Here is a 24,421-nt window from a genome sequence, read left to right as displayed (position 1 = left end):
CATGTCTGTGAGACAGGGTCTCAGGAAGGTGTTTGTGTCCTGCTCAGCTTTGTGAGCATACTTCAGAGAAGTTATGGGGAAAGTTGTGGGCAGGAGATGATGACCAAAGAGCAGAGCCAGTTCCTCTGGAACTCCAAGTCTGCAAAAATGCACTCCTTCCTAAATATCTGATGAGAGGAACAGCACAGCTTTCTTCCTTACCGCAGCCCCAACCTGTGCTGCCAAAGAAAGAGGCTCTAGGAAAAAAAGAATTCAAAAAGGGGAAGGAAGGGAGAGGAAGAGAACTCCTCCTTATTCTTAGAACCCACCACATACCCACTTTCTTCATGAACCCCTTCTTCACCCTCTAGTCCCCAGTAGAAGGTATGTTTAAGGGGAGGATCACTTTTCTTTGAATTCTCAGTGTACTTTCACTTCTAAAATATTTATTAAAGAGCTTATCACAACCTGCCCTAGGCCACACCATGTTGCAAACATTTTGAGCCAAGACATCCCTAACTACTACTGCATGTTTTCAAATAAGTGCCACAATGAAGCACAACATATATAAACACAGTTTGTGCCAGAAACATATCAATCCATTAAGTCCCAGTGCAGCTTAGTGGATCTGCTCTTCATGCTGGTGCCTGATATTTTTGAACCTCTAGTTTCTAACTCTTACATGGAGTTTCCCTTCCCTCCCATTTTCCACGTGTTTTTGCCCTTTCCAAGCTCTTGGAACACCAATGCCACCTCTCCTTTTGGGAGGACCCATGCCTGGGAACCCTTAACGTACACTCAAGGGGTCTTGGTTTTATAAATGATCATGATAAGGAGACCATGCCCACAAAATTTATGATACTCAGAATCTCCTGGTAAGTAGATAAGAGTGATGGCCTGAAATTCTTGAATTGGTCATTCATTGCATTCAAGACTGAGGATACCTTTAGTTCTGTAAATGAGCTAAAAGATGATGAATGGAAATAGAAAATGAATGAATGAGTTCAGAGAGAGTATGAGCTTTTAAATTGAAATGGTGGAACACTCACTGTTGAGACACCAGATGCTTGTTGAAGACACTATAAGGATGGTATTTGGGTCCATGTGACTACTACCAGCCTTAAACTGACATAGGAGCTGAAAATAGTGATTAAAAGAAATTCACAAAAGGTATACCTGATCCAAACATCTTTCTAGTAACCCTACTTCAGACAAACTAAATAAGATTTAGTCTGGATGTATTTTCAACAAAAAATAAGGATGTCAAATGAAATAGTTATAACCTTACCTCTGGCCCCAAGTAAACCAAGAGTCTTGGATTTAAGAGGATAATGTTCATAAGAACTCAGGGAAAACAAAATAAAATGAACGTGTCTAAAAATACATTGCATGTGAAATTTGAAAAAAGTATGGACAGAAGCAAAGATAGATATGGTGAGCCCAAGTTTCTTTACTGGCATACACCAAAGGAGACAAACTACCCTTCCTCTTTCCTGTATGATTGGCAGGTGTTAAATAATAACATCATTCCTCTGAGCCTGGACTTTGCCTCAGAATCCTTGTGAACACAGTGCTTCCAGATAGTCAGTATCTATAAGACAACACTGACATGAAAATCTATGTTGGTGATTTTCAGTCAAGGTTACCAAACAAAAAAACCTCAAACTTCTATGCTGATGAAGATTTCAATAATAAACACTCCAGGACTTGTGCAGTCTCCAAGGCTTCCCATAGTCAGCTCCCCTCTTTTCTATGGGGTTGAGGAGACCCTGAGTACTCCCTGTAGCAATTAATTGTACTCTTAATGATATATCATAGAGGAATGCTTATGCATGAATATCAGCTCACACATACAGGAATTTCCATAGCAGCATTATTTATGAATAGCTCCAAACTGAAAACAACTCAAATGATGACATATTTATAGTAGAATAGATAAATTGTGATTTAGTTATTCAATGGAATAAGATTCAGCAATAAAAATGAACTATAGCTACATGCTACATCACTGATGCAGCAATGAATCCCATAAACCTAAGAAGCAACACATAAAAGAAAACATACTATATAATTCTCTTTCATATAAAGTTCAAAATCAGTCCAGTAAGCAGCTGGAAGTGCAGGGTTGCCACATGGGAAAGGAGAATATAGTTGGAGATGTGGAATCACGCCTGCACAGAAATGACTGTTGAAGCCATGCAAGTAGGGAGATTGTCAGGGATGAGAATGCAGAAAGAGCAGCACTGATAATAGAACTTCAAGAATGACCTAGATGTGTCTCTGAGAGAGAGAAGACGCAGAGTGAATGGGAGAAAAACGACTTTCTATGAAGGGAAAGCCCTTGAAAGAAGGAAATATGGAGAGTGGTGGTTGATGAGCCTAAGGCTTCTTCTACCTGCTGCAACCTAAGAGGGTTTCCCATGGGTCCAGGTGAGGAGAGGAGGTGCTGCATGATCACTCACAGTTAAACAGCTGTGGACAGAGTGACCCTGGCTTCCAGGTCATAGAAGTGAGGTCAGGGCTACAAGCTACTGTGGAGATATCCCGATACATTGCTATCAGAAGGGAAGTAATGGGCACTCATGAGGTAAGGAACTTGGCAGGGGCCAAGGCACTTTCCATAGCTCCATACAGCATCCACTCCACTAATGTTTTATGTTAAGTTCTAGAAAAATATTTCTGGTAGGACCTTAGGTAGATACACCCAAACATGGTTTTAACTGATTATTCAGAGATACTGGCAAAATCAAGCCCTCTCTCTCTTCCATGGTAGGTAGCCAAGAAAAAAAGGTGATTTCAATAGAATCTAGGAAGAAAAACTATCTTGGTAAGCCACAGGTCAACATTCTACAAGGTGCTTCAAACACTTCCACTGATACATTAGGAATTTAAAGCTGTTCTCCAGATTATGATTATATCCATCACTATCTACCCTCTGGGTCTGTTACCTGCAATGGATACTCAGTATACTCTACAAGGTTAAGAGAGCAATTTGTGCATATACATTAAGTTTGAAGGCCTTTTGCTCAATATCAGAATTCAGCCTTTACAGAAAATTTTACAAATTTACAGGAATAAAATACATGTAAATATTTTATTTTCATATGAAATTATTTATAACAAACAATCTAAAAGCTGCAAATCACAAGCACATGATTATAAATGTTGAGTAACCAAGTTTAATAAAGGAACAACTCTGTTTTCAAGAACTTTGATGCATAAGACCTCAAGTATACTGATATGGCACTTTCAAAGCATACTGTGTTGCAGTTCCCCCTTGATTGCAAGAGTGTTATCAGACATGACATCAACTCTTCCCTAGATTTCATAGCGAGCTTGTTGGTTTACTACCACTCTGTTGTCTCATGCCAAACATTTAAGATCTTTTATCTTTCACATGTGTTTCCTTGACATCATTTTGAACACTCTGAACAGTATTTAACCCACAGGAACATTACCTGGGGGTTTTAAAATAAAGTATGCTGCAGACACACCAGCATGGCATGTGAAAGGATGGTCATAATCTTCCATTTTCACTTCTAGAAAGGTTATGTTCACTGTGTAAAAATTATGTTCCTGAAAAGAAATGTGGGTTCTGTAAAAGAAAAGAGCCAATCATTAATACACATATAATATTTTACCCAACATATTTTATAATCTTTAGTCTGGAGAATAAAGTTCTTTCCTAGAGACACTGTAGGCCATTATATTATGCTATGAATACTTTGCTGAGTGTCTCAATGAGGTGTGTGTATTGTGTAGTTCCCAATTTGCATTATCATTGGGACAGTGTGACAAGGAAGCATGGTTCTGTTAGTTATACAAGGAAGGGAGACACAAATGTTCTGGAGGCCCCTTGTAGTACAGGCTTCCCCCACTAGGTGAGCGTTCTAGGAACCCATCTGTATCACTGCACCAGCTGGCGATGCAAGAGGCGGCATTCAGCTTCAGTGAAATTTTTGAAGACTCTTTCAATGCATTTGCCCATTTCATGATGCATAATTTAGGAGCACCCTTGTGCACACCACGCTGAGTGTTTAGCAGTTTTTGACCAAAAGTGGCATGACCCCCGTGTCCCACCTTCCCTATTCACCCTCTCTCTCCCTGAGTGACTTTTTTGTTTCCCTGGATGAAAAAAAAAGTCCTCAAAGAAAAATGTTTTGCCTATGTGGAAAAGGTGAAACAAAAAACAGTGGAAGCAATAAAAGGCATCAAAATCAACAAGTTCAAAAACTGTTTTGAGCAGTGGGGGAAAAAAACATCTCAATAGGTGTATTGCATCAAATGAAGAGTGCTTCGAAGGTGACTGAAATTTAAACATGTAAGAATAAATACAATTCTTTATAAATAAATTCCAGGGGTTTTGGGGTCCCCCCTCATAGACACCATACTCAGCCCTAAAAAATGTTCTGCACTCCCTGTCCATTTATCCTAACTTAGCTACACTGCAAGGCCCAACAGAAGTTCTGCCCTCTGACTTAATGAGTCTTGTTTTACACCACTCAATTCATATCATCATAAACTGGGTGCATACACTCTATCTGCTAATGATTATGCACCCTCTCCCCAAGAATCCTGTTTTGCTGCCTGTTTTTCAACTTAAGCCCTGAAGGCCTATGGTTCCTCATATGACTAACAGGGAAGGTAATCAGTTTTAAGTAGCAGCTGACAAGAATTTATCTTGTTGACTATAGGCCCATACTCCACATTTTGCTTTATCTCAAATTAGGAGGGATTGATAATTTGAGCATCTCACACTTCTTTACAACAGTTGCTTGCTCACACATAACACTGAGAAGATCTTTGAAAGACAAAGCCAAAAGTAGGAATGAGGAGGCAGTGAGAACCACCTAAAAGAGCAGCACTAACACCAAATCACTTAAATGGAAAAAATGTTGCTGGCTTTCAGAGAAGCCAGAAAAACACCTACTCAATTCCTTCTTGGACTCGTTTGGACTCTTTGTAGTAAATATCCACCAATGTGCTACTGACTCTCCAACATCGTAGATTTGTATTATCTCTTGTGTCTGTTATGTTGCAGTCTACAATAAGGGTAGAGCCTATAAAAATCAAGTTCACAAAAATTAAATAACAATTCTACCAAAAATGACCTGCTTAACAAATACATCTTGTTTTTGAGCCTTGAATGCCTTTTGATTACCAAAAATATTCTCCTGAGGTCAATGTTAATCTACTTTACCGGACAGAGGTAACTAGAGACATGTGACCTTGCAGCCTTACCAGTTTTCTCCCACAGAGATGTTTACATTTTTTTATTCTAGTCTAATTTCTTTTATTTTTTGTGAGTCCTTCCACTGATTTTGTGTTTCACAAGTACATCATTCTAACATTAAATAAATGTTGTCTTTATCTTTAAATCATCAAAAATGTATTTTGTGTCTGATATGAAGTAAAGAATAAACTACATATTCTTTAAATTTAACAAGTTATACCAACATCACATATAATACTATATTTCCCTTTCCCCAGTTATGTCATCTTCCTCAGTTATACAATATATGATTATTTCAGGCATATAAAAATGCTTTTAGCTTTAAAAGTGTATTTTATATTGGAATACCTTACTTAAGAATTGCTAGTGATTATACTTTTTCAGAGAATTTTCTTAGAGTTTCCAAGTAGATATATATAGATCATTTAAAATAATTATATGTTCACCTTCCTCTTTCAAGGCTTACATCTCTTGTCTCTTTATTGTCTAAACACATTGGCTAGAGTTTTCAAAGACAGGAAGGGCAAACAAAGTTAATTAAGAGAGTTAATAACAGGAATACTTATCTTTTCTAAGTGTTTATGAAATGCACTAGAGAAATCACATGGTGAGTGATATGTAGACAAATATCCTCTATTAGGAAAATTATTATTTCCTTGAAAGTTTACAAGACCTTTACTAAAACATGTAGGTCCAAATCCTTTAAAACACATTTCATCTGCTTTCCACTTACTGCTTTCTAAGCTTTCTCATTTCTTTCTTTTCTTTAGAGTTCCTATACTTTGGGGGGATTATATTTGCTGGAGGTTTCTCTACCTTCTTTTTTTATTCCCATGCCCCTCACCCCCACCACCCTGCCCAAGCCCTTCTATCCCAGAACCAACTCTGGAACTTATCATTTATTAAATTCATTTTTTGGAACATTTGTTATTTTCTTTCATAGAGTTATTTAATTGCCTTTTTTTTTAAGTTGTCATTCAATTAAAATTATCCCAAATTTTCCCCCATTGCTCTCCCTTGCCCTACCCAACCCTCCTCCCCCTCCTCCCCCCCACACTGAATTCTCATCCTGTTGTCTATGCCCATGGATCCTTTATACTAGGAACCTTTAGTCAAGGTTCCTTGATTTGACCCTTCCCCTTCTTCCCCGCCTCCCCCATTGTCCCCCGTCCCCCTCCCCTCTGGTCACTGTCAGTTTGTTCCTTATTTCCATGTTTCTGGTTCTGTTTTGCTGGTTTGTTTGTTTTGTTCATTAGATTCCACTTATAGGTGAGATCATATGGTATTTGTCTTTGGCCACCTGGCTTATTTCACTTAGTACAATACTCTCCGGTTCCATCTGTGCTGTTGCAAAGGGTAGGAGCTCCTTCTTTCTGCTGGGTAGTATTCCATTGTGTAAATGTACCACAGATTTTTGGCCCACTCATTTACTGTTGGGCACTTAGGATGTTTCCAGCACTTGGCTGCTAAATTGTGCTGCTATGAACATTGAGGTACATTGGTTCTTTTGAATGGTGATTCAGGATTCTCAGGGTATAACCCCAGCCGTGGAATCACTGGATCAAAAGGCAGTTCCACTTTTAGTTTTCTGAGGAAATTCCATACTGTTTTCTACAATGGCTTTTTTAAAAATAGAGTTAAATGGTTAGTTTATGCATTTTAATTATTTCTACACTTATTAAAAATGATGATATTTATACCTTGTTTAGAGTATAGCCTTGCTCACATTCCATGAAGCTTGACATGATTTCACTGCCATTATTTTCTAAATAATCTGTAACTATGGTTTTGAATTAAATCTAACCAGCAAAGCAAATAATTAGAATACATATTTGTTGTTGCTTGATTTTTAAAATTAGTTAATTTTATTTTTGTCAAGTTTATTATTTTAACTTTAGTTGTAAATTTATAGACTTACTGAATTGTGATTGCACCATATGATCTGTTTAATTTCCTCTTTTGGGACTCTGAGTTTTTCATAGATATTTATGATTGTGATTTATTTAATATATTATTCTTATCATATTACTAGGATCTTTTATTTCAGAGAGAGAGAGGAAGGTAGAGAGCAAAAGAGAGAGGGAGAAATATCAATTTGTTGTCCCACTTATTTATGCATTCGTTGGTTAATTCTTGTATGTGCCCTGACTGGAATTGAACCCGAAACCTTGGCATATTGGGATGACACTAACCAACTGAGTTACTGGCCGGGGCTCATTACTAGAATCTTTTAGATCCTTAATTGACTAAGAAATGTGTCAAATCCAAAGTATGTTAAAATCTCCCATTATAATTAAAACAATTTTATTGTTGTATTGTGTTGTTCTTTTATATATGAGAGTTTTAGCTTCAAATATTCTGAGGCACTGCTATTTGACATATATATATATATTTTTTATTTTGGGAGGTATTATAATTTTATTAGTATCAAATAATTCAATCTGTCATATAATTTTTGGCATTGAAAGATATTTATCAGATTGAAAGATTAATGTTGCCAATCTGATTTCTTTGTGCAAATTTTTGCAAGATATAGTATGCTTATGAATTTATATTTACTTTTTTAGGTCATGTATTTTTAGATCTATATCTTTTGAAAACAGCATGCAATCAGATTTTAATATTTGGCTCAACCTGAGAATTTGTTTAATTTACATTTTTTTCCAGAAAGTACTAACATGTTTTTATGTTACTACTGATTACCTTTAAAATTTAAAAAATAATTTGAGCTCCTTCTTCTCCACTTAGATCACAAACTGAAGCAATGTTTACTGATCCCTTCCTATGTAAAATAAGTAATATAAAAGATAACTCTCCCTACTTTTTAAATATAGTTTCCAGTGCAAGATTATATAATTCAGAATTCTTGACCAACATTATAGTAGTAGTTTTATATTATGTATCATCACTTTCAGGAATTAATTTTACATTTTCATTGTTTTTGCATAAACAGATTTACTGTAATCATTTAGACCAGCAATTTTCAACCTTTTTCATCTCATGGCACACATAAACTGATTACTAAAATTTTGCCACACACTAGAACATATATTTTTTGCTGATCTGACACAAAAAAGTTATAATTTTGATTCATTCACACCAGGCCATTGTTGCTGTGTTGGCTGTTGTCATTTTCTTCCTTGACAAGTAAAAGTGTCCTGATTCAATAGTCAGCTATTACATGTTTTAAAAATTCTTGCTCACACACTGGTTGAAAATCCCTGATTTAGACCCATAGTGTACACTGCCAACCTTTCATATCACAGTTTCCCAAGGATCCAGCTCTCTAGACTTTTCATTCTGATAGCTCTTTTGATGAGCCCAGGTACATTACAAGCTGGAAACTGGATATGTATGAAATTTATCTTTATCCTTGAAATTCAAAAAATTCACTAGGATATGTGGTCATATTTATTTTTGCCCTTAGTGATTTCATTGGCTTTTATAACTCTACTCACCAAGTTGTGCTTCAATTGTATTGTTTGTTGGATAAGTTATTTTAGGGATTATTCCTCCATGTCCAACATTTTCTGCTAAGAAATCATACTCATATGACATTGCATTAGAATCACAATACATTACCAACTACTTTAATGTAATAGTAGCATAAAACAAACAAACAAACAAACAAACCAAAACTTGGCAAAGAGCAGACCTTCCAAAAGACATTTGTCCAGAGAAAAATGGACGCATGGTGTGACAAAATATCCACCACTAACTAAATACTTATTCTTGGCCAAGCACCCTAGTAGCTACTCTATATACATGATCTCAATTTTCATAAATAAACCAAGAGTTTTGTGTTTTTACTTTTTTTTCAATTACATTTGACCAAGAGTTTTGAGTATTCTGTTTTCTCAGATGAGGAAATTAAACTCCTCATGCCCTTTTGCCTCATTCTTTCCACCTTCTGACTATACTAAAGACAAGCTTGAGAGCCTGCTAACATTCAGGAAAATCAAGATAAAGAAGAATCACTTCTCTTTAAGTCAGAAAGTATCTCACGCAGGGCAGAGATGAGAGGAAGTTCCGCAATTAGTATATACATACTTACTGACATTCACAGTAATTCTATGTAAAACCATGTATTGTTTTCCTGCATGAGTCAGTTTGGCTTTACACAAATAGTTCCCTCTGTCCTCTGCTGAGACATTGCTCACTGACAGCTTTCTTTTTCTTTCCCAATAAGCAAAGCGCTCTCCTTTAATCTCTTTACAGTCCTAAAAAAAAGTTCAAAGAGCATTTTGAGTATCAGTTATATTTCTAATTGACACCATTTTGTAAACTGTGAGGAGATGCAAGAAACCAATGTGGTCCTTAGGTTCCTGGACATTAAGTAGTTTATTATCTAAGTGATATATATGTACAGAAGAGTTGACAGGCAATATTTATTTATTTTTTAAAGAGAGGGAAAGAAATAGAGGGAGAGAAACATCAATGTGTGTTTGCCTCTTGCACACACCCAAATGGTGACCCAGCCAGCAACCCAGGCATGTGTCCTGACTGGGAATCAAATCGGCAACCCTTCAGTTCATAAGCCGGCACTCAATTCACTCACCCACACCAGCCAGGGTGACAGAGAATATTTAACAGTCTAAAATGAATGTTACAAATATCATCTAATAGGAGTTGAATGGACAGAGACATTATGTAGGCTGGAAGGAAGACATCATGGAAGAAGACTGAGGCTGGGCCATAAAGGAATTTGGTAGGAAGATGTGAACAGGCAGGAAAAATCCTTCACCTACAGGGGACCATCTCTCTCAATTGACAGACATTCTATTTGGAACGATGCTGACTAGGCTTAGGAACAACAAGTGTCATGTCACTTCTCATATCTCCTATGCTTCCACTGCATCAACAGAGAAACAGCACCACACCAAACAAACTGGAAGGCTGGTCAGTTTCAGGGATGCCTATTTTACTTGTCATCCTTAGCAACCACCCAGAGGGCAAGTCTCACTATTCATACATCCTATCTGGAAGCTCATATTCTCATGCTAATTACCATTTCTTCCATCTCACAAGCCCACTTCTGAACTCTCTCTTAAATCTTTTACCCTCTCTTCAGGAAGCACCACTCTACAGGGTGACTTCTTGGACAATTGAGTCCATTTTATACATTCAAACATTTAAGTTCCTGCTCTTTGCTGGAACTATGAAAGACCCTGGTCATGCATGAATAAGATGCAGTCCATGGCCTCTGAAAGCTGATAATCATGATAATAGATAAGACAAATATGCAAACTCTTAATTTATAAGCAAAGATTTAATTTCTAAAGTTTTAGACCTCATTCTCTGTTACTGGAGCAGTGTTAACAAATCGATCTTAAAAGATGCAATTCAATAATGCCAGAACAAGCACTTGATTACTACAATGTAAACTACAACTTTCTAGAAGTCTTAAATTATCTCTCTATAAACACCTTACATGGAAAAATAAATTATAATTGAACAATGGCTACCAAATGGAATGGGAATTAATAAGAGCCAGGTGGGCGAAGCCTCTGAAAATGTGATGCCACCTTCTTTAGAGCACAAAAAAAAGCTTAAATCTTTGGACTGTGAAAACCTCTTCCCTAGATAGGCTTAGATAGGCACAATTTCTGGGCCTTGCTTTCTATGACCACTCCAATTTTCAATTGACTCATTCTTTCTTTCAAGATGTACATACAAATATTTAGTCATATTAATGTTTAGCCAAGCTAGTGTAAAAGCCATTCTATCCTTTTACTGTAACTAGGACAGCCTCTACTATAATTACTGAAGCATAACTTTAGAGTCTAAATCGTCAGAAGGCTTGCATTTTTATTTAACACTTCTTGGGTAATAGCTCATTAATAAGATTTAAAATTAAAATATTCATTATTCTGGTAGCCAACATTTGCATATTTCATTTTTCAGACACTAAAACGAACACTCCTGGTTCAACAGGTATGATGATTCTGAGGCATAAAATAGTCCAGAGCCTCTGGCTAAGATGTGGCTGTGGGAAAATGATGAAAATGAAACCAGTGAGACAAGCGGAAAGGGATGAATATTAGAAGCTTTGGAAGTAAGGGAATAAGAAGATTATATTTGTATTAGAGAGCAATCTATCTGGTTGTTGTATGGGAAAGAATTAAAGATGGAACAATCCAAAAACTAGGAAAAAATTTAGAAAGTTATGTCCATAAACTAAGGCTAAATAGAGGATGAACTAAGGCAGTACAGTGATGACAGCAAGAGGACACAAAAACAATATTTTTAAGCTGTTCTAATACACAGAATTTAGTGACAAATTTGGAATATGGACAGGGAACAGGATTTTCATTATCCTAGCTCCTTTATACAAAGGTATTGTTACAAAGGAGAGAGAATGTAAAAAGAAAAAAAAAGGACACTTAAGATGGCAGTGAGATAGTTGGGAGTGGGGTCCACTTCCCCCTGCACATGGGTGAAACACCTAGCCTTTCTACTGAGGAACAAAGCGAACAGCCAACAGCACCCCAGCATTTATGAAGATAGCAGACCAAAAAGTATAGAGGGCACTGAAAAAACAGACAGTAAGGGGATTGCTTCAGAACAAAAAGGTCCCTGGAACCAGTGCAGGGACCAGGGAGACTACAGCCCCAGGCCCGCACCTGCCGGGACTGATGCAGGACTCCTGAGAGAGAGCTAGGTTAACAGCTCCCTCCCCTGACAAATAAGGCTTGAGCAGCACTGTGAGAGACCTGATTGCTTGAAGTCGAAGAGAGGGGAATAAGGACGAAGTGGTAAACCCACAGAGACCGTGTGCACTGGCTGGGGAGAGTTGAGAGTTGGGCCATGTGGGGCCCTGACTTGGACAGTCCCTGCTCTAGCTGGAGAGGTGGGCTGTGTGAGAGGACAGGCCCTTCCTTGTATGGAGCAGCAGGATTGAGCAGGAGGATTTTCTCAAAAAGAAAAAGACACTCGGAGGCACTTTGGGGAATTCTCCTACAACAGCATCTCCAGTCTCTTCTTCACCTGGCCACCCAGTGCACCCATGGGGATGTAGGGGGCAGCAGCCCACATCCAAAGAACGGGGAGAGTGCAACTCGGGGGAACTGAGACCACAGCCATCAAGGAGAGTGCGAATCAAGGAAGGCCCCACGCTCGCACCCATAGTCGGGAGGAGGGTGAGTGCCTGAACCTGTGGGTCCAGGGGCCGCTGGAGAGCTGGTCCTGAGACTGCCCAAGTGCTGATCTGAACAGAGAAGAGCTGGGCTAGGGCCCCTGAGTTGGCTGCAGCCAAAAAGACCAGCAAAACTGGCTTGGCCAGTTAGAAGCCAGCAAGATTGTTTTTTTTTTTCTTTTTAAAGTAATTATTATTTTTTTAATTATTTTTTCTTTCTTTTAACACCTTCTTCCTCTCTTTCCTGCTTTCTTTTTCTACTCCTTCATTCTCTCCTTTTTATATCTCTTCTTCCTTCCATTTCTTTTTTTTATATATATATATATCCCCACAAGTGATACAATGAAACCTGGAACTGTGAAAAGACAAGAGTTGCACCCAGAGGGGCATCCCAACAGCTGAGACAGTGAAACAAATTTCACTTTGCTACTCCAGAGAACTTATAAGATATTGTATATTTGTATTATTATTTTTTTCATTATTCTTACATCACTCATTTTATTAGTATTTTTGTATCTCTCTTCTTTCTGTTTAGTCTTTTTCGCTTGACTGCTTAATTTGCATTGTTTGACTGGTTTCCCCTTATTCTCTCTTTCATAGTGTATTGTTAATTAACTGTCTTTCACTTCACTTGTGTTCTATTAGCACACTATTCTAGGACTTATACTCCCTATTGTAATTATCCAGATCACATAGATTCTGTCATATGATTGTTGCTCCATTACTATTATAAATATTAGTTGTTCCATACATTTGTAAATACTACACAGAACCCCTCCTAGACCTCAGCCCACTTCACTGTTTCCTGAACTTTATTACTGCTGTGGTTAAATCTATTCTCTCACACATTACACCTATTTTCTACTGTTTACTCTCACTTTACCTCATAATCAGACCTCCCACAAGCTCACACCTTTCTAGATCCAACTCATAATCCTCCACCCATACACACAACAGGAGTCTTAACTTCTTTTCACCCTTTCTAAAAAGTGGCTATGTGTGTGAATTATCATGGTTAACACTACACGTATCCAAAGGATCTCCTATCTCTTATCCAAGGGCTGGTACTTTAAAGATCATATAATACACTCTTGCTGTCTTAAACCATTTCACCTTCCCTCTACAACCTATCACGAAAAAGAGTAGGCAGAAGCTGTGAACCCCAGGATACCTCCTGGAAGAGGAAACCCACCAACAAAGGAACAACCAACAGCTAAGAACAGAAGAAGGGGAAGAAGGGAGTGGAAGTCACACTAACTCAACCCAGGACCTATCTGGAAATACAATTAAATAGTGAAGAAATTACTCAGAAAAAACAACTGAACAAGAGCAAGAGAAAAGCCTCAAAACCTGGAAGACATGGAAGAACCAGCTCCAACACAACCTGCCCACACCTACACAACAGAAAACAAGAGGTGGGGGACAGACTAACCCTCAGATAACCAGCTGGTGGGAAGGACTCACCAAAGAAAGACTCAAAAAAAAAAAAAAACAAACCCCAAAGACATACACAGAGCTAAAATAAACCAGAGCCCAAGATCAATAAGATCGGGAGATCAAGGAGACTTTACCACTGAATCTCTCAGGTATTCGACCACAGAAGTTTAAACCATAAACCCAGGGGGTCAGAACAGAGCAACTTAAGAAGCAGAGACTAACAGGTATAGTCTCACAAACAATGGGAAGACAAAGAAACAATCCCCAAGTGAAAGGAAAAGAGGAAGTCTCAGAAACAATTCGAAATGAAAAAGAAGCAAGTGAACTATCAGATGTTGAGTTCAAAGAATTGGTTATAAGGAAACTTAATAAGCTCACACAGAATTACCAAAAATTACAAGGAAACTACAGTGAACTCACTGCAAACTATATCAACATGAAAAAGGAAATAGAAACTATCAACAAGGGCCAAGAGGAACTGAAGAATACAATTTCTGAACTAAAGAACAGAGTAGAAGGAATCAAAAGCAGGCTCAAAGAAGCAGAGGATTGGATCAGCGAACTGGAGGACAAGGTAGAAAAAAACACCCAGATGAGCAAGAAAAGGAAAATAAGCTCAGAAAGAATGAAGAGGGGTTAAGGGAAATGCAGGACAACATGAAACATAATAATATCCATATAATAGGGATACCAGAAGGAGAAGAGGAAGAGCAAGGGATAGAAAACCTGTTTGAAAAAGTAATGATGGAAAATGTCCCTAATCATACAGAAAAAATGACACAAATCCAGGAAACACAGAGAGTCCCAAGCAAGAGGAACCCAAAGAGGCCCACTTCAAGACACATCATAATTAAAATGGCAAAATTCCAAGAGAAACAGAGAATCTTAAAGGCAGCAAGGGAGAAACAAGAAGTAGCATACAAGGGAGCCTCAATAAGGTTAGCAGCTATCTTCCCAATGGAAACTCTCCAAGCCAGAAGAGAATGGCAAAAACTATTCCAAGTAGTGAGAACCAGAGGCCTGCAACCAAGACTACTTTACCCACCAAGGCTCTCAATCAAGATAGAAGACCAAATAAGGAGTTGCCCAGACAACAGAAGCCCAAAAGAATATACCTCCACCAAACCAGCTCTGCAAAAGATGCTAAAGAGACTGCTTTAAGGAAAGGATGGAAAAGAGAGACAGAGAGGGAGAGAGAGAGAGAGAGAGAGAAACACAAGCACAAAAAAAATGGCAATGAATAAGAACTTATCAATTATAACCTTAAATGTAAATGGATAAAATGCTCCAATCAAAAGACATAGAAAAGCTGAATGGATAAGAAAGCATGACCCACACATATGCTGCCTACAAGAGACCCACCTCAGGACACAAGACCTACACAGACTGAAAGGGAAGGGCAGGAAACAAATTTTCCAAGCAAACGGACAGGAAAAAAAAGCAGGGGTAGCAATACTCATATCAGAAAAAACGGACTTCAAAAAAGGCCATAAAGAGAGACCCAGAAGGTCACTTCATAATACTCAAAGGAAGAATCCATCAAGAAGACATAAACATTGTACATATATAAGCACCCAACAAAGGAGCACTGAAATAAATACATAAAGAAAATCTTGGAGGACTTCAAGAAAGATATTGACAGCAATACAATTATAGTAGGGGATTTTCATAGCCTACTGTCAAAGAAGGACAGATCTTCCAAACAAAATATCAACAAAGATATTGTGGAATTGAACAATGTCCTAGATGAAATGGACTTAACTGATCCCAAAGAAGCAAAATACACATTCTTTTCAAGTGCACATGGAATATTTCCAAAGATAGACCACATAATACGACACAAAGAAAGCCTCAACAAGTTCAAGAAAATTGAAATCAGATCAAGCATTTTCTCTGACCATAAGGGACTGAAACTAGAAACAAATCTCAACGAAAAAGCCCCAAAACACTCAAAAACATGGAGATTGAATAGCATGCTATTATAAAATGAGTGGGTGACGAATGAGATTAGGGAAGCAATCAAAAAGTTTCTGGAAACAAACAAAAATGAACTCACAACAATCCAAAACCTATGGGACACAGCAAAAGCAGTCCTGAGAGGGAAGTTCATAGTGATATAGGCTTACCTAAAAAGAATAGAAACATTTCAAATAAATAGCCTAACTCTATATCTACAACAACTCGAGGAACAACAACAAAGACAGCCCAGAGCAAGCAGAAGGAAGGAAATAACCAAGATCAGAGCAGAGTTAAATGACATAAGAACTAAAAGCACAATTTCAAGGATCAATGAATCCAGAAGGTGATTCTTTAAAAAGAAAAACACAATCGACAAGCCCTTAGGCAAGCTCATCAAGAAAAAAAGAGAGAGGACCCAAATAAACACAATCAGAAATGAAAGAGGAGAGACTACAACTGATACCACCGAAACACAAAGGATTTTAAGAAATTACTACAAAGAACTATATGCCAAGAAATTTGAAGACCTAGGTGAAATGGACAAATTTCTACAAATATATAATCTTCCTAAACTCAGTGAAGAAGAAGCAGAAAGCCTGAATAGACCAATAACAGCAGAAAACATTGAAGCAGTGATCAAAAGCCCACCGACACACAAAAGTCCTGGACGCGATGGTTTCACAGGAGAATTCGGCAGAGCATTTAAGGGAGAGATAACACCCATCCTCCACAGATTCTTTCAAAAAATTCAAGAAGATCGAAGGCTACCAAACTCGTTTTATGAAGCCAACATCATCCTAATCCAAAAACCAGATACAGACATAACAAAGAAAGAAAACTTCAGGCCAATATCACTGATGAACATAGATGCTACAATCCTCAACTAAATATTGGCAAACCACATCCAGCAATACATTAAAAAGATAATCCACCATGACCAAGTGGGATTCATCCCAGGGATGCAAGGATGGTACAATATTCCCAAATCAATAAACGTAATACACCACATAAACAAAAGCAAAGACAAAAACCACTTGATCATATCAATAAATACGGAAAAAGCATTTGATAAGGTACAGCACCCATTTCTCATAAAAACACTCAGCAAAGTGGGAAAAGAGGGAGCATTCCTCAACATAATAAAGACCATACATGAGACACCTACAGCCAACATCATACTCAATGGACAAAAACTTAGAGCTTTCCCACTAAGATCAGGAACAAGACAAGGATGCCCTCTCTCACCACTCCTATTCAACATAGTATTGGAAGTCATAGCCACAGCAATCAGACAAGAAAAAGAAATAAAAGGCATCCAAATTGGAAAGGAGGAAATGAAACTGTCACTGTTTGCAGATGACATAATAGTGTACATGGAAAATCCTATAGACTCCACCAAAAAGCCACTCGACTTAATAAGTGAATTTGGCAAAACAGCTGGATACAAAGTCATTACTCAGAAATCAATGGCCTTCTTGTACACCAACCATGAAACATCAGAAACAGAAATCAGGAAAAAAATCCCATTTGATATAGCAACAAGAAAAATAAAGTACCTAGGAATAAACCTAACCAAGGAGGTAAAAGACCTGTACTCAGAAAACTACACAACACTGAAGAAAGAAATTAAGGAAGACACAAACAAATGGAAGCATGTACCATGTTCATGGATTGGAAGAATTAACATCATCAAAATGGCCATACTATCCAAAGCGATTTGTAGATTCAATGCAATCCCTATTAAAGTACCCATGGCATATTTCACAGATATAGAACAAACATTTCAGAAATTCATATGGAACCATAAACGACACCGAACAACTGCAGCAATTTTGAGAAAGAAGAACAAAGCAGGAGGGATCACAATGCCTGATATCAAACTGTATTACAAGGCCACTGTAATCAAAACAGCCTGGTACTGGCATAAAAACAGGCACATAGACCAATGGAACAGAACAGAGAGCCCAGAAATAAACCCTAGGCTTTACAATCAATTAATATTTGACAAAGCAGGCAGGAGCATAAAATGGAGCAAAAATAGCCTCTTCAAAAAATGGTGTTGTGGTATTTGGACAGCTACATGCAAAAAAAATGAAACTCGATCACCAACTTACACCATACACAAAAATAAATTCAAGGTGGATAAAAGACTTGAATGTAAGTCGTAACACCATAAAAGTCCTAGAGGGAAACATTGGCAGGAAAATCTCAGACATTCCATGCAGCAACATCCTCACAGACTTGTCCCCTAAAGCAAGGGACATAAAGGAAAGAATAAACAAATGGGACCTCATCAAAATAAAAAGCTTCTGCATGGCTAAAGAAAACAGCATTAAAATTAAAAGAGAACCAACACTATGGGAAAACATATTTGCCAATGATACCTCAGACAAGGGCCTGATTTCCTAAATATATAAAGAACTCACATGACTCTACTCCAGGAAGACAAACAACCCAATTGAAAAATGGGCAAAGGACTTGAACAGACACTTCTCTAAGGAAGACTTACAGAGGGCCCAGAGACATATGAAAAGATGCTCAGCACCACTAGCCATCAGAGAGATGCAAATTAAAACCACAATGAGGTACCATCTCATACCAGTCAGAGTGGCCAAACTAAACAAATCAACAAACAAATGTTGGAGAGGATGCGAAGAAAAGGGAACCCTAGTGCACTGTTGGTGGGAATGCAGACTGGTGAGGCCACTGTGGAAAACAGTATGGAATTTCCTCAGAAAACTAAAAATGGAACTGCCTTTGACCCAACAATTCCACTGCTGAGATTATACCCTAAGAGCCCCGAAACATCAATCCAAAAGAACCTATGCACCCCAATGTTCGTAGCAGCACAATTGACAATAGCCACGTACTGGAAGCAACCTAAGTGCCCATCAGCAAATGCGTGGATGAAATAACTTCGTACATTTACACAATGGAATTCTATGCAGCAGAGTTAAAGAAGGAGTTTATACCCTTTGCAGCAGCATGGATGGAACTGCAGAGCATTATGCTAAGTACAGTAAGGCAGGCAGTGAGGGACAAATACCATATGATCTCACCTTTAACTGGAACATAATCAACAGAATTCAAAGGAAACAAAATATAACCAGAGACATTGAAGTTAAGAACAATCTAACAATAGCTAGTGGGGAGGGGTGACAGGGTAATGGGGAGAAGGGTTTTCAGTATCTACTATAAAGAACACATGGACAAAACCAAGGGGGAGGGTGGAGGTGGGGGAGGGAGGTGGGTTCAACTGGGGTGGGGTGGAGAGTTGGGGAGAAACGGCATACAACTGTAATTGAATAACAATAAAAATTTAAAAAAAAACAAATATACAAACAAAAACCCAGCAAAAAAAGAAAAAAATAGCCATATATATTTTTTAATTTCCTATTTTTTTCTTTAAAATTTTCATCAAAATTTAAAAATTTTGTGCTTTAAAGGGTATTATAAAAAATAATAAAGACAATCTATAAAATAGGAAAAAAAAAAGAACACATGGACAAAACCAAGTAGGAGGGTGGAAGCAGGGGAAGGAGGTGGGTTTTGCTGGGGTGGGGTTGAAAGGTGGGAAGAAAATGCAGACAACTGTAATTGAACAACAACAAAATAATTTAAAAATTGGAAAAATAAGAAAAGAATGATCAGATTTTGAACTAAGATAAAAAGTTGCCGTAAAAATGGTGACTATTTTCAGTTTTAGGGATGGGAATGTCTAAGTAGAATACATATTAGACTATTGACAAAGTATCTGGATATTGAGAGAAAGATTGAAGTGGGAGAAAGAAGGTTTGGAAGTCATTTGTAAATCTGTGTATAGATGGGTCTATGAGCTATCTCCATTTGAATGTAATCAAAGCAAGAACAGAAGATGACCATGGTGGAAATTGAAACCCAAAAATCTAAGACCCAAACACAAAGGATGAGAATACAGTAATGATTACCTAGGACAGGTGGGGGTGGAACGAAGTTTAAAAAATGAGTATCAGGTAGAAAGAAAAGGGAGCTCTCAGGTGACAAGCATGCCCAGCAATGATAAATGCCACAGGAGATCAAGGTCAGGATTGAAAATAAATGTTAGATTTTGGCAGCTTAAAAGCCAGCAGTAACCTCAGCAAGTACAGATTCAGCACAGTAGTAAAGGAGAAAGCATTGTACTCAGGAATGATTTGGAATTGAAAAAAAAAAAAGGAGATTTTACTGCTTTTCCAAGTGTGGGTACTTCGCTATTTATCTGTAAGAATGGATGTTTTAATACCTGAACCTTCTCCTCCATAACTCATTCAATTTCAGTTGTATTCCTCTCCATCTTCAATCCTACTAGCCACTACTTGGACTTTATCAATGTCCATAATGTCTGTGTCTCAAAATTCTTAAAAACAAACATACCATTCTGATTATAATTTTTTATTATGCCACCTCTTCCATTCCTTTATTTTAACTAAATAATAATATATAATAATTGTTTATTAAATAATTACTAAATGCCCACAATGAACTAGTGGACTGGTTATTTTATTTACTCTTTAAAACTCTATCAGGTTATATCTGTCAGACTGGACTTAATTGCAAGAAACAAGAAGCATTTTAGCTATTTTAGGAATAAAAGGATTCAACACAGGATAGATATTAGGTGCTTATAAATATTAAGAAGTACTCAGGGAGTGAGGTCTAGTCCAGAACCACCCTATAGAACTAGCTCACATAAAGCTGCTACCTCTACCACAATCATGGCAGCAGGAATCAAGATCTGGAAATACATCATGTGCAAGTCAGAGTCCAGGAATTGCCACTTATGCAACTATAGTGTTGCATTAGTCATGCCACATCTGGCACAGACAAACCAACGAATGACTAAGAAGACATACACACTGCTTCTCAGCTCCCACAAACCTGGGGGCTGGACCCTGGAACACCGCTGCAGAAAGTACCCAGTGCCATGCATGTAGTCTAGTAGGAAAAGCAGGAAGATTCACCACCCTCATGTTAGCCTTTAAGTGAAGCCAGAGGAGAAACCGAATCACATCCAGAACCTTAGCAGCAGGCAGATCTGGAAAGCGTAGGGTACCTTTTTGGTTGTTCTGTTCTTATTTTAAGCTTTATAGTCTCTAGGGTAAAGAGGCTCACCATGGATAGTGAGTGTTTACCACCATATCCATCATATTTTTCTACCTGAACTTCCTATCCATCTGAGCCATTTTTTAAATCCTAACTTGAATCAGTCCCCTTCACCTTCATGAAATATAACTTTTTTGAAGGCAAGGACTTTCTTTCATCATTACATCCCCAGTACCTGGCATAGCAGTAGGCAAATAATAAGCTCTAAATATTTAGATAATTTATCCCAACCCTCTCATTTTACAGATGAAAATACTGAGGACCAAGGAGTGATAGAAGATAACTAGTTAGTGGCAAAAACAGAGCAATAACTGAGGTCACTGAATCTGAGCAGGTGGACACTGCAGAATGATCTCTCCTCCTTATATTACTTAATTCCTTGCTTCCTCATATCTTCTCAAGCTGATCAGTTATTTTAAAAATAAGTATGTCTGAGTCTCACTCATGCATAACCTCATTCAGTAGTAGAAAATGAGGTCAAGCATTTGCTTTTTAAAAAGGTCCATAGTATAAAATTTGATGCCCACTTTGGACCAATCATCAGAGCTCTGAGATCATCTCCAAGTCTTACAGAACTTGAAATTTATTTGAAATAATAATAAATATTATAACATTTCTTAAATTGCTAAAAAATCTCCCAGTTCCTCAAAGTCTGACTATAATGGAACAGGAGATAATAGGTTTTATTATCAGGCTGGTAGCCTTAAGGTTTGGAAAGCCTTTTGAAATCATGTAGTCTAAACTCTCATTTTCTAAGTGAGAAATTTTAGACTCAATATATCTGTATGTTGACACTGGAGTAGTGGCAGAGTTGATTCTAGAAATCTACTTCTCTATAAATGTCATCTGATTTCAACACCTATGACCACAACATGTCCAGATCAAGAGGAGAAACTTGCCAGAAGAGTCCTATTGCCAAGACCCTAGAGGGTCATAATACTGATGCCAAGGAGTGATTGCTGCAAGGCTTCAAGGTAAACACTGAGCGGCCTGAGGAATAGAGTCTGAAGAAGCTAAATAGAAAAATGTGTAACACTATATACTGAGAAGTCCAAAGCTGGACTTTAGAAGTGGGATGATGTCACTTCTAAATAATCCAGAAAAATCTGCAATCACACTGGGTTAGTTTTGCATATCTTTCTAAGTAACTAAAAGAAAAAGAAAGAAAAAAAGAACATTTGTAGAAAAAATACACCTGCATAACACAGTTAAGAAACCCAAATTGTAGTTCTTACATTCTTTTGAATAAGCATGAGGTGTTCACAGAAGTGGAACATATGCTGGGTTTTGAAGCCAATCCCACCAAACTTCAAAGTATTTACAACATAGGGAGTAAATTCTGTGCCACAGTGCAATTAAGCTTAATATCACAAATAGAAAAGTAACTTAAAAATCCACTATATTTGCAAATTAGGCAATTCTTACAAATATTCCAGAGTTCAAAGAAAAAATAGCATTAGAAACTGGAAAATACTTTTGACAGAATGATAAGAATATAATATATCAAAAGTATAAAGCAGCTTAACCTGAATTTAAAGGGAAATTACAACTTTAAGGCTTATAATTAATGACCAAAAAATCCTTTCCATAAAGTTATTAACATAATAGCAAATTAAAACCAAAACTAGAAATAGAGGGGAAAAACTAGATAAGGGCAGAAATTAATAAAGCAGAAAACTAATGAGAGACAGCAATTTCAAAATTAGCACTTTGAAGAAACTTTTCAAGTTGATAAACCCCTGGCAAAGGTAATCAACAAAGAGAGAAAGCAAGAGAGAGAGAGAGAGAGGGAGGGAGGAAGGGAGATGGAAATATATGACTCCAGATGTGAAAAAGATGTCACTACAAATTCTAAAAACATTAAAAAGGGAGTGAGAGTATATTATAAACAAGTTTAGCCCAATAATTTAAAAATTATGTAGATAAGATGAAAATTTCTAAACAAGCACAATGTGTTAAATCTGCTTTAAGAAGAAACAAGAAATCTGAGTAATTCTATAATTAAGCACACTGTATCTGTAATTGAAAACCCTTCCTTCAAAGAAAGTCTCAGTCCTACATAATTTTACTACTAAATCCTAAAAGCATGTAAAAGAGCCCTGACGAGTGTTGATTGAGCATTATTCCGCAAAGCAAAAAGTTGCTGGTTCAATTCCAGTTCAGGGCACATGCCTGATTTGCAAGTTAGGTCCCAGTTTGCACATGTTAAGGTCCCCATCTAGGTGTGTGTGAGAGGCAATTGATCCAATTGATGTTTCTCTCCCTCTGTTTCTCCCTCCCATTCCTTCTCTCTAAAAATAAATAAATAAAAATCTTTAAAAATAAATAAAATAAAAACATGTACAAGAGGAAATAAAATCAATCTGAAACATTTCTAGAAGAAAGTAAGGATTATTCCCAATTTATTTTATAAGGTCAGCATATCCTTTATACCAAAATCTGACAAGGACAAAGCAAGAAACACAAATTACAGACCAGTCTCTTTATGACTTGGATGAAAAAAATCCTAGACAAAATATTACTAAGCCAAATCTGGCAATGTATAAAAAGGGTTACACATCAATTTAGGTTATTCTAGTAACGCACCATTGGTATAACATTCACATGTGTGTATATATATATACATATATGTAATCAGTTGATAAAATTCAACTTCCATTCATAAAATTTCAAACAAACTAGGGGAACTTCCTCAGTCTGATAAAGGCCTTTAACCCTAGAACAAACATCACACTTAATGGGAAAATATTAAAAGCTTTTTCTGATACAATGACACAAAGATGCTGTTTTTGCCTCTTCTGGAGTGGTGATAACACTATAGGATATTAACACTGGAATGATAATAACTTCTAGATCATTCTGAAGGTCCTAGCCAGTGCAATGACAATGAAAGAAAACATTAATGTTACAAAGATAAAAAAGCAATAAATAAAACTGTTGTTAATCCACAAACAACATGATTATGTATGTATGATATACAAAAGAATCTATAGATCCATTATTAAAATGGACAGGTGAAGTTACCAAGATTGTGAGATAAAAGAACAATAAACAGAATATTAATATGTAAAAACCATCCATTGCAATAACATCAGAAAACATCCATTTTCTAAAAATACATTTAACAGAAAACATACAGTGTGTCTACACAAAAATATTATACAACATTGTTGTGAGAAATTAGAGAAAACCAAATGTAGGGATATACCAGGTTTATCATTTAGAATACTCAAAATTTTAAAGATACCAAAAAAAAATGAAAAAGAGAAAACCTCACATATTGGCAAATGTACATTTAAAGACAGGAATAAGGAATTTGTTGTTACATTTTTACATTTTTTTGTGCAAGAGGAAAATGGAAACAAACTAAATGAATATGAAACATAGTAGAGAGGATCAACAAAGCCAAAAAGAATGGTTCTTTAAAAGAAGTGATAGAAGTGACAAAACTGGCAAATCAAGAGAGAGAGAGAAAGAAAGAGTAATAGGCATTAAAAGATGAACCTTGTTGCAGAAGTAGATACTCAAAGAGAAGATAAACAATTCCATGACAGAGT

At 37.1% G+C, this 24,421-nt stretch overlaps 1 protein-coding gene across 8 annotated transcripts in view; it reads right to left on the bottom strand.

The window, feature by feature from the left end:
• Nucleotides 1-24,421, bottom strand: part of IL1RL2 (interleukin 1 receptor like 2) — a 43,798-nt gene that overhangs the window by 14,137 nt on the left and 5,240 nt on the right. For 5 of the 8 annotated variants that reach the window (XM_045204753.2, XM_045204752.2, XM_045204754.2 and 2 more), the window contains 4 exons: nt 9,267-9,432; nt 8,671-8,745; nt 4,910-5,039; nt 3,438-3,574 (listed from right to left, as the gene is read on the bottom strand). In XM_045204753.2, the coding sequence (XP_045060688.1) occupies nt 3,438-3,574; nt 4,910-5,039; nt 8,671-8,745; nt 9,267-9,432 (508 nt within the window). The remainder of the gene's footprint in view (nt 1-3,437; nt 3,575-4,909; nt 5,040-8,670; nt 8,746-9,266; nt 9,433-24,421) is intronic. The other 3 variants (XM_045204756.2, XM_045204755.2, XM_045204757.2) reach the window with 3 other exon arrangements.

The sequence above is a fragment of the Desmodus rotundus genome, chromosome 5 (assembly GCF_022682495.2).
Source record: "Desmodus rotundus isolate HL8 chromosome 5, HLdesRot8A.1, whole genome shotgun sequence".
NCBI lineage: Eukaryota > Metazoa > Chordata > Mammalia > Chiroptera > Phyllostomidae > Desmodus > Desmodus rotundus.
Note: the sequence above shows the minus strand (reverse complement) of the source record. Positions and strands in the feature narration are given on the sequence as shown.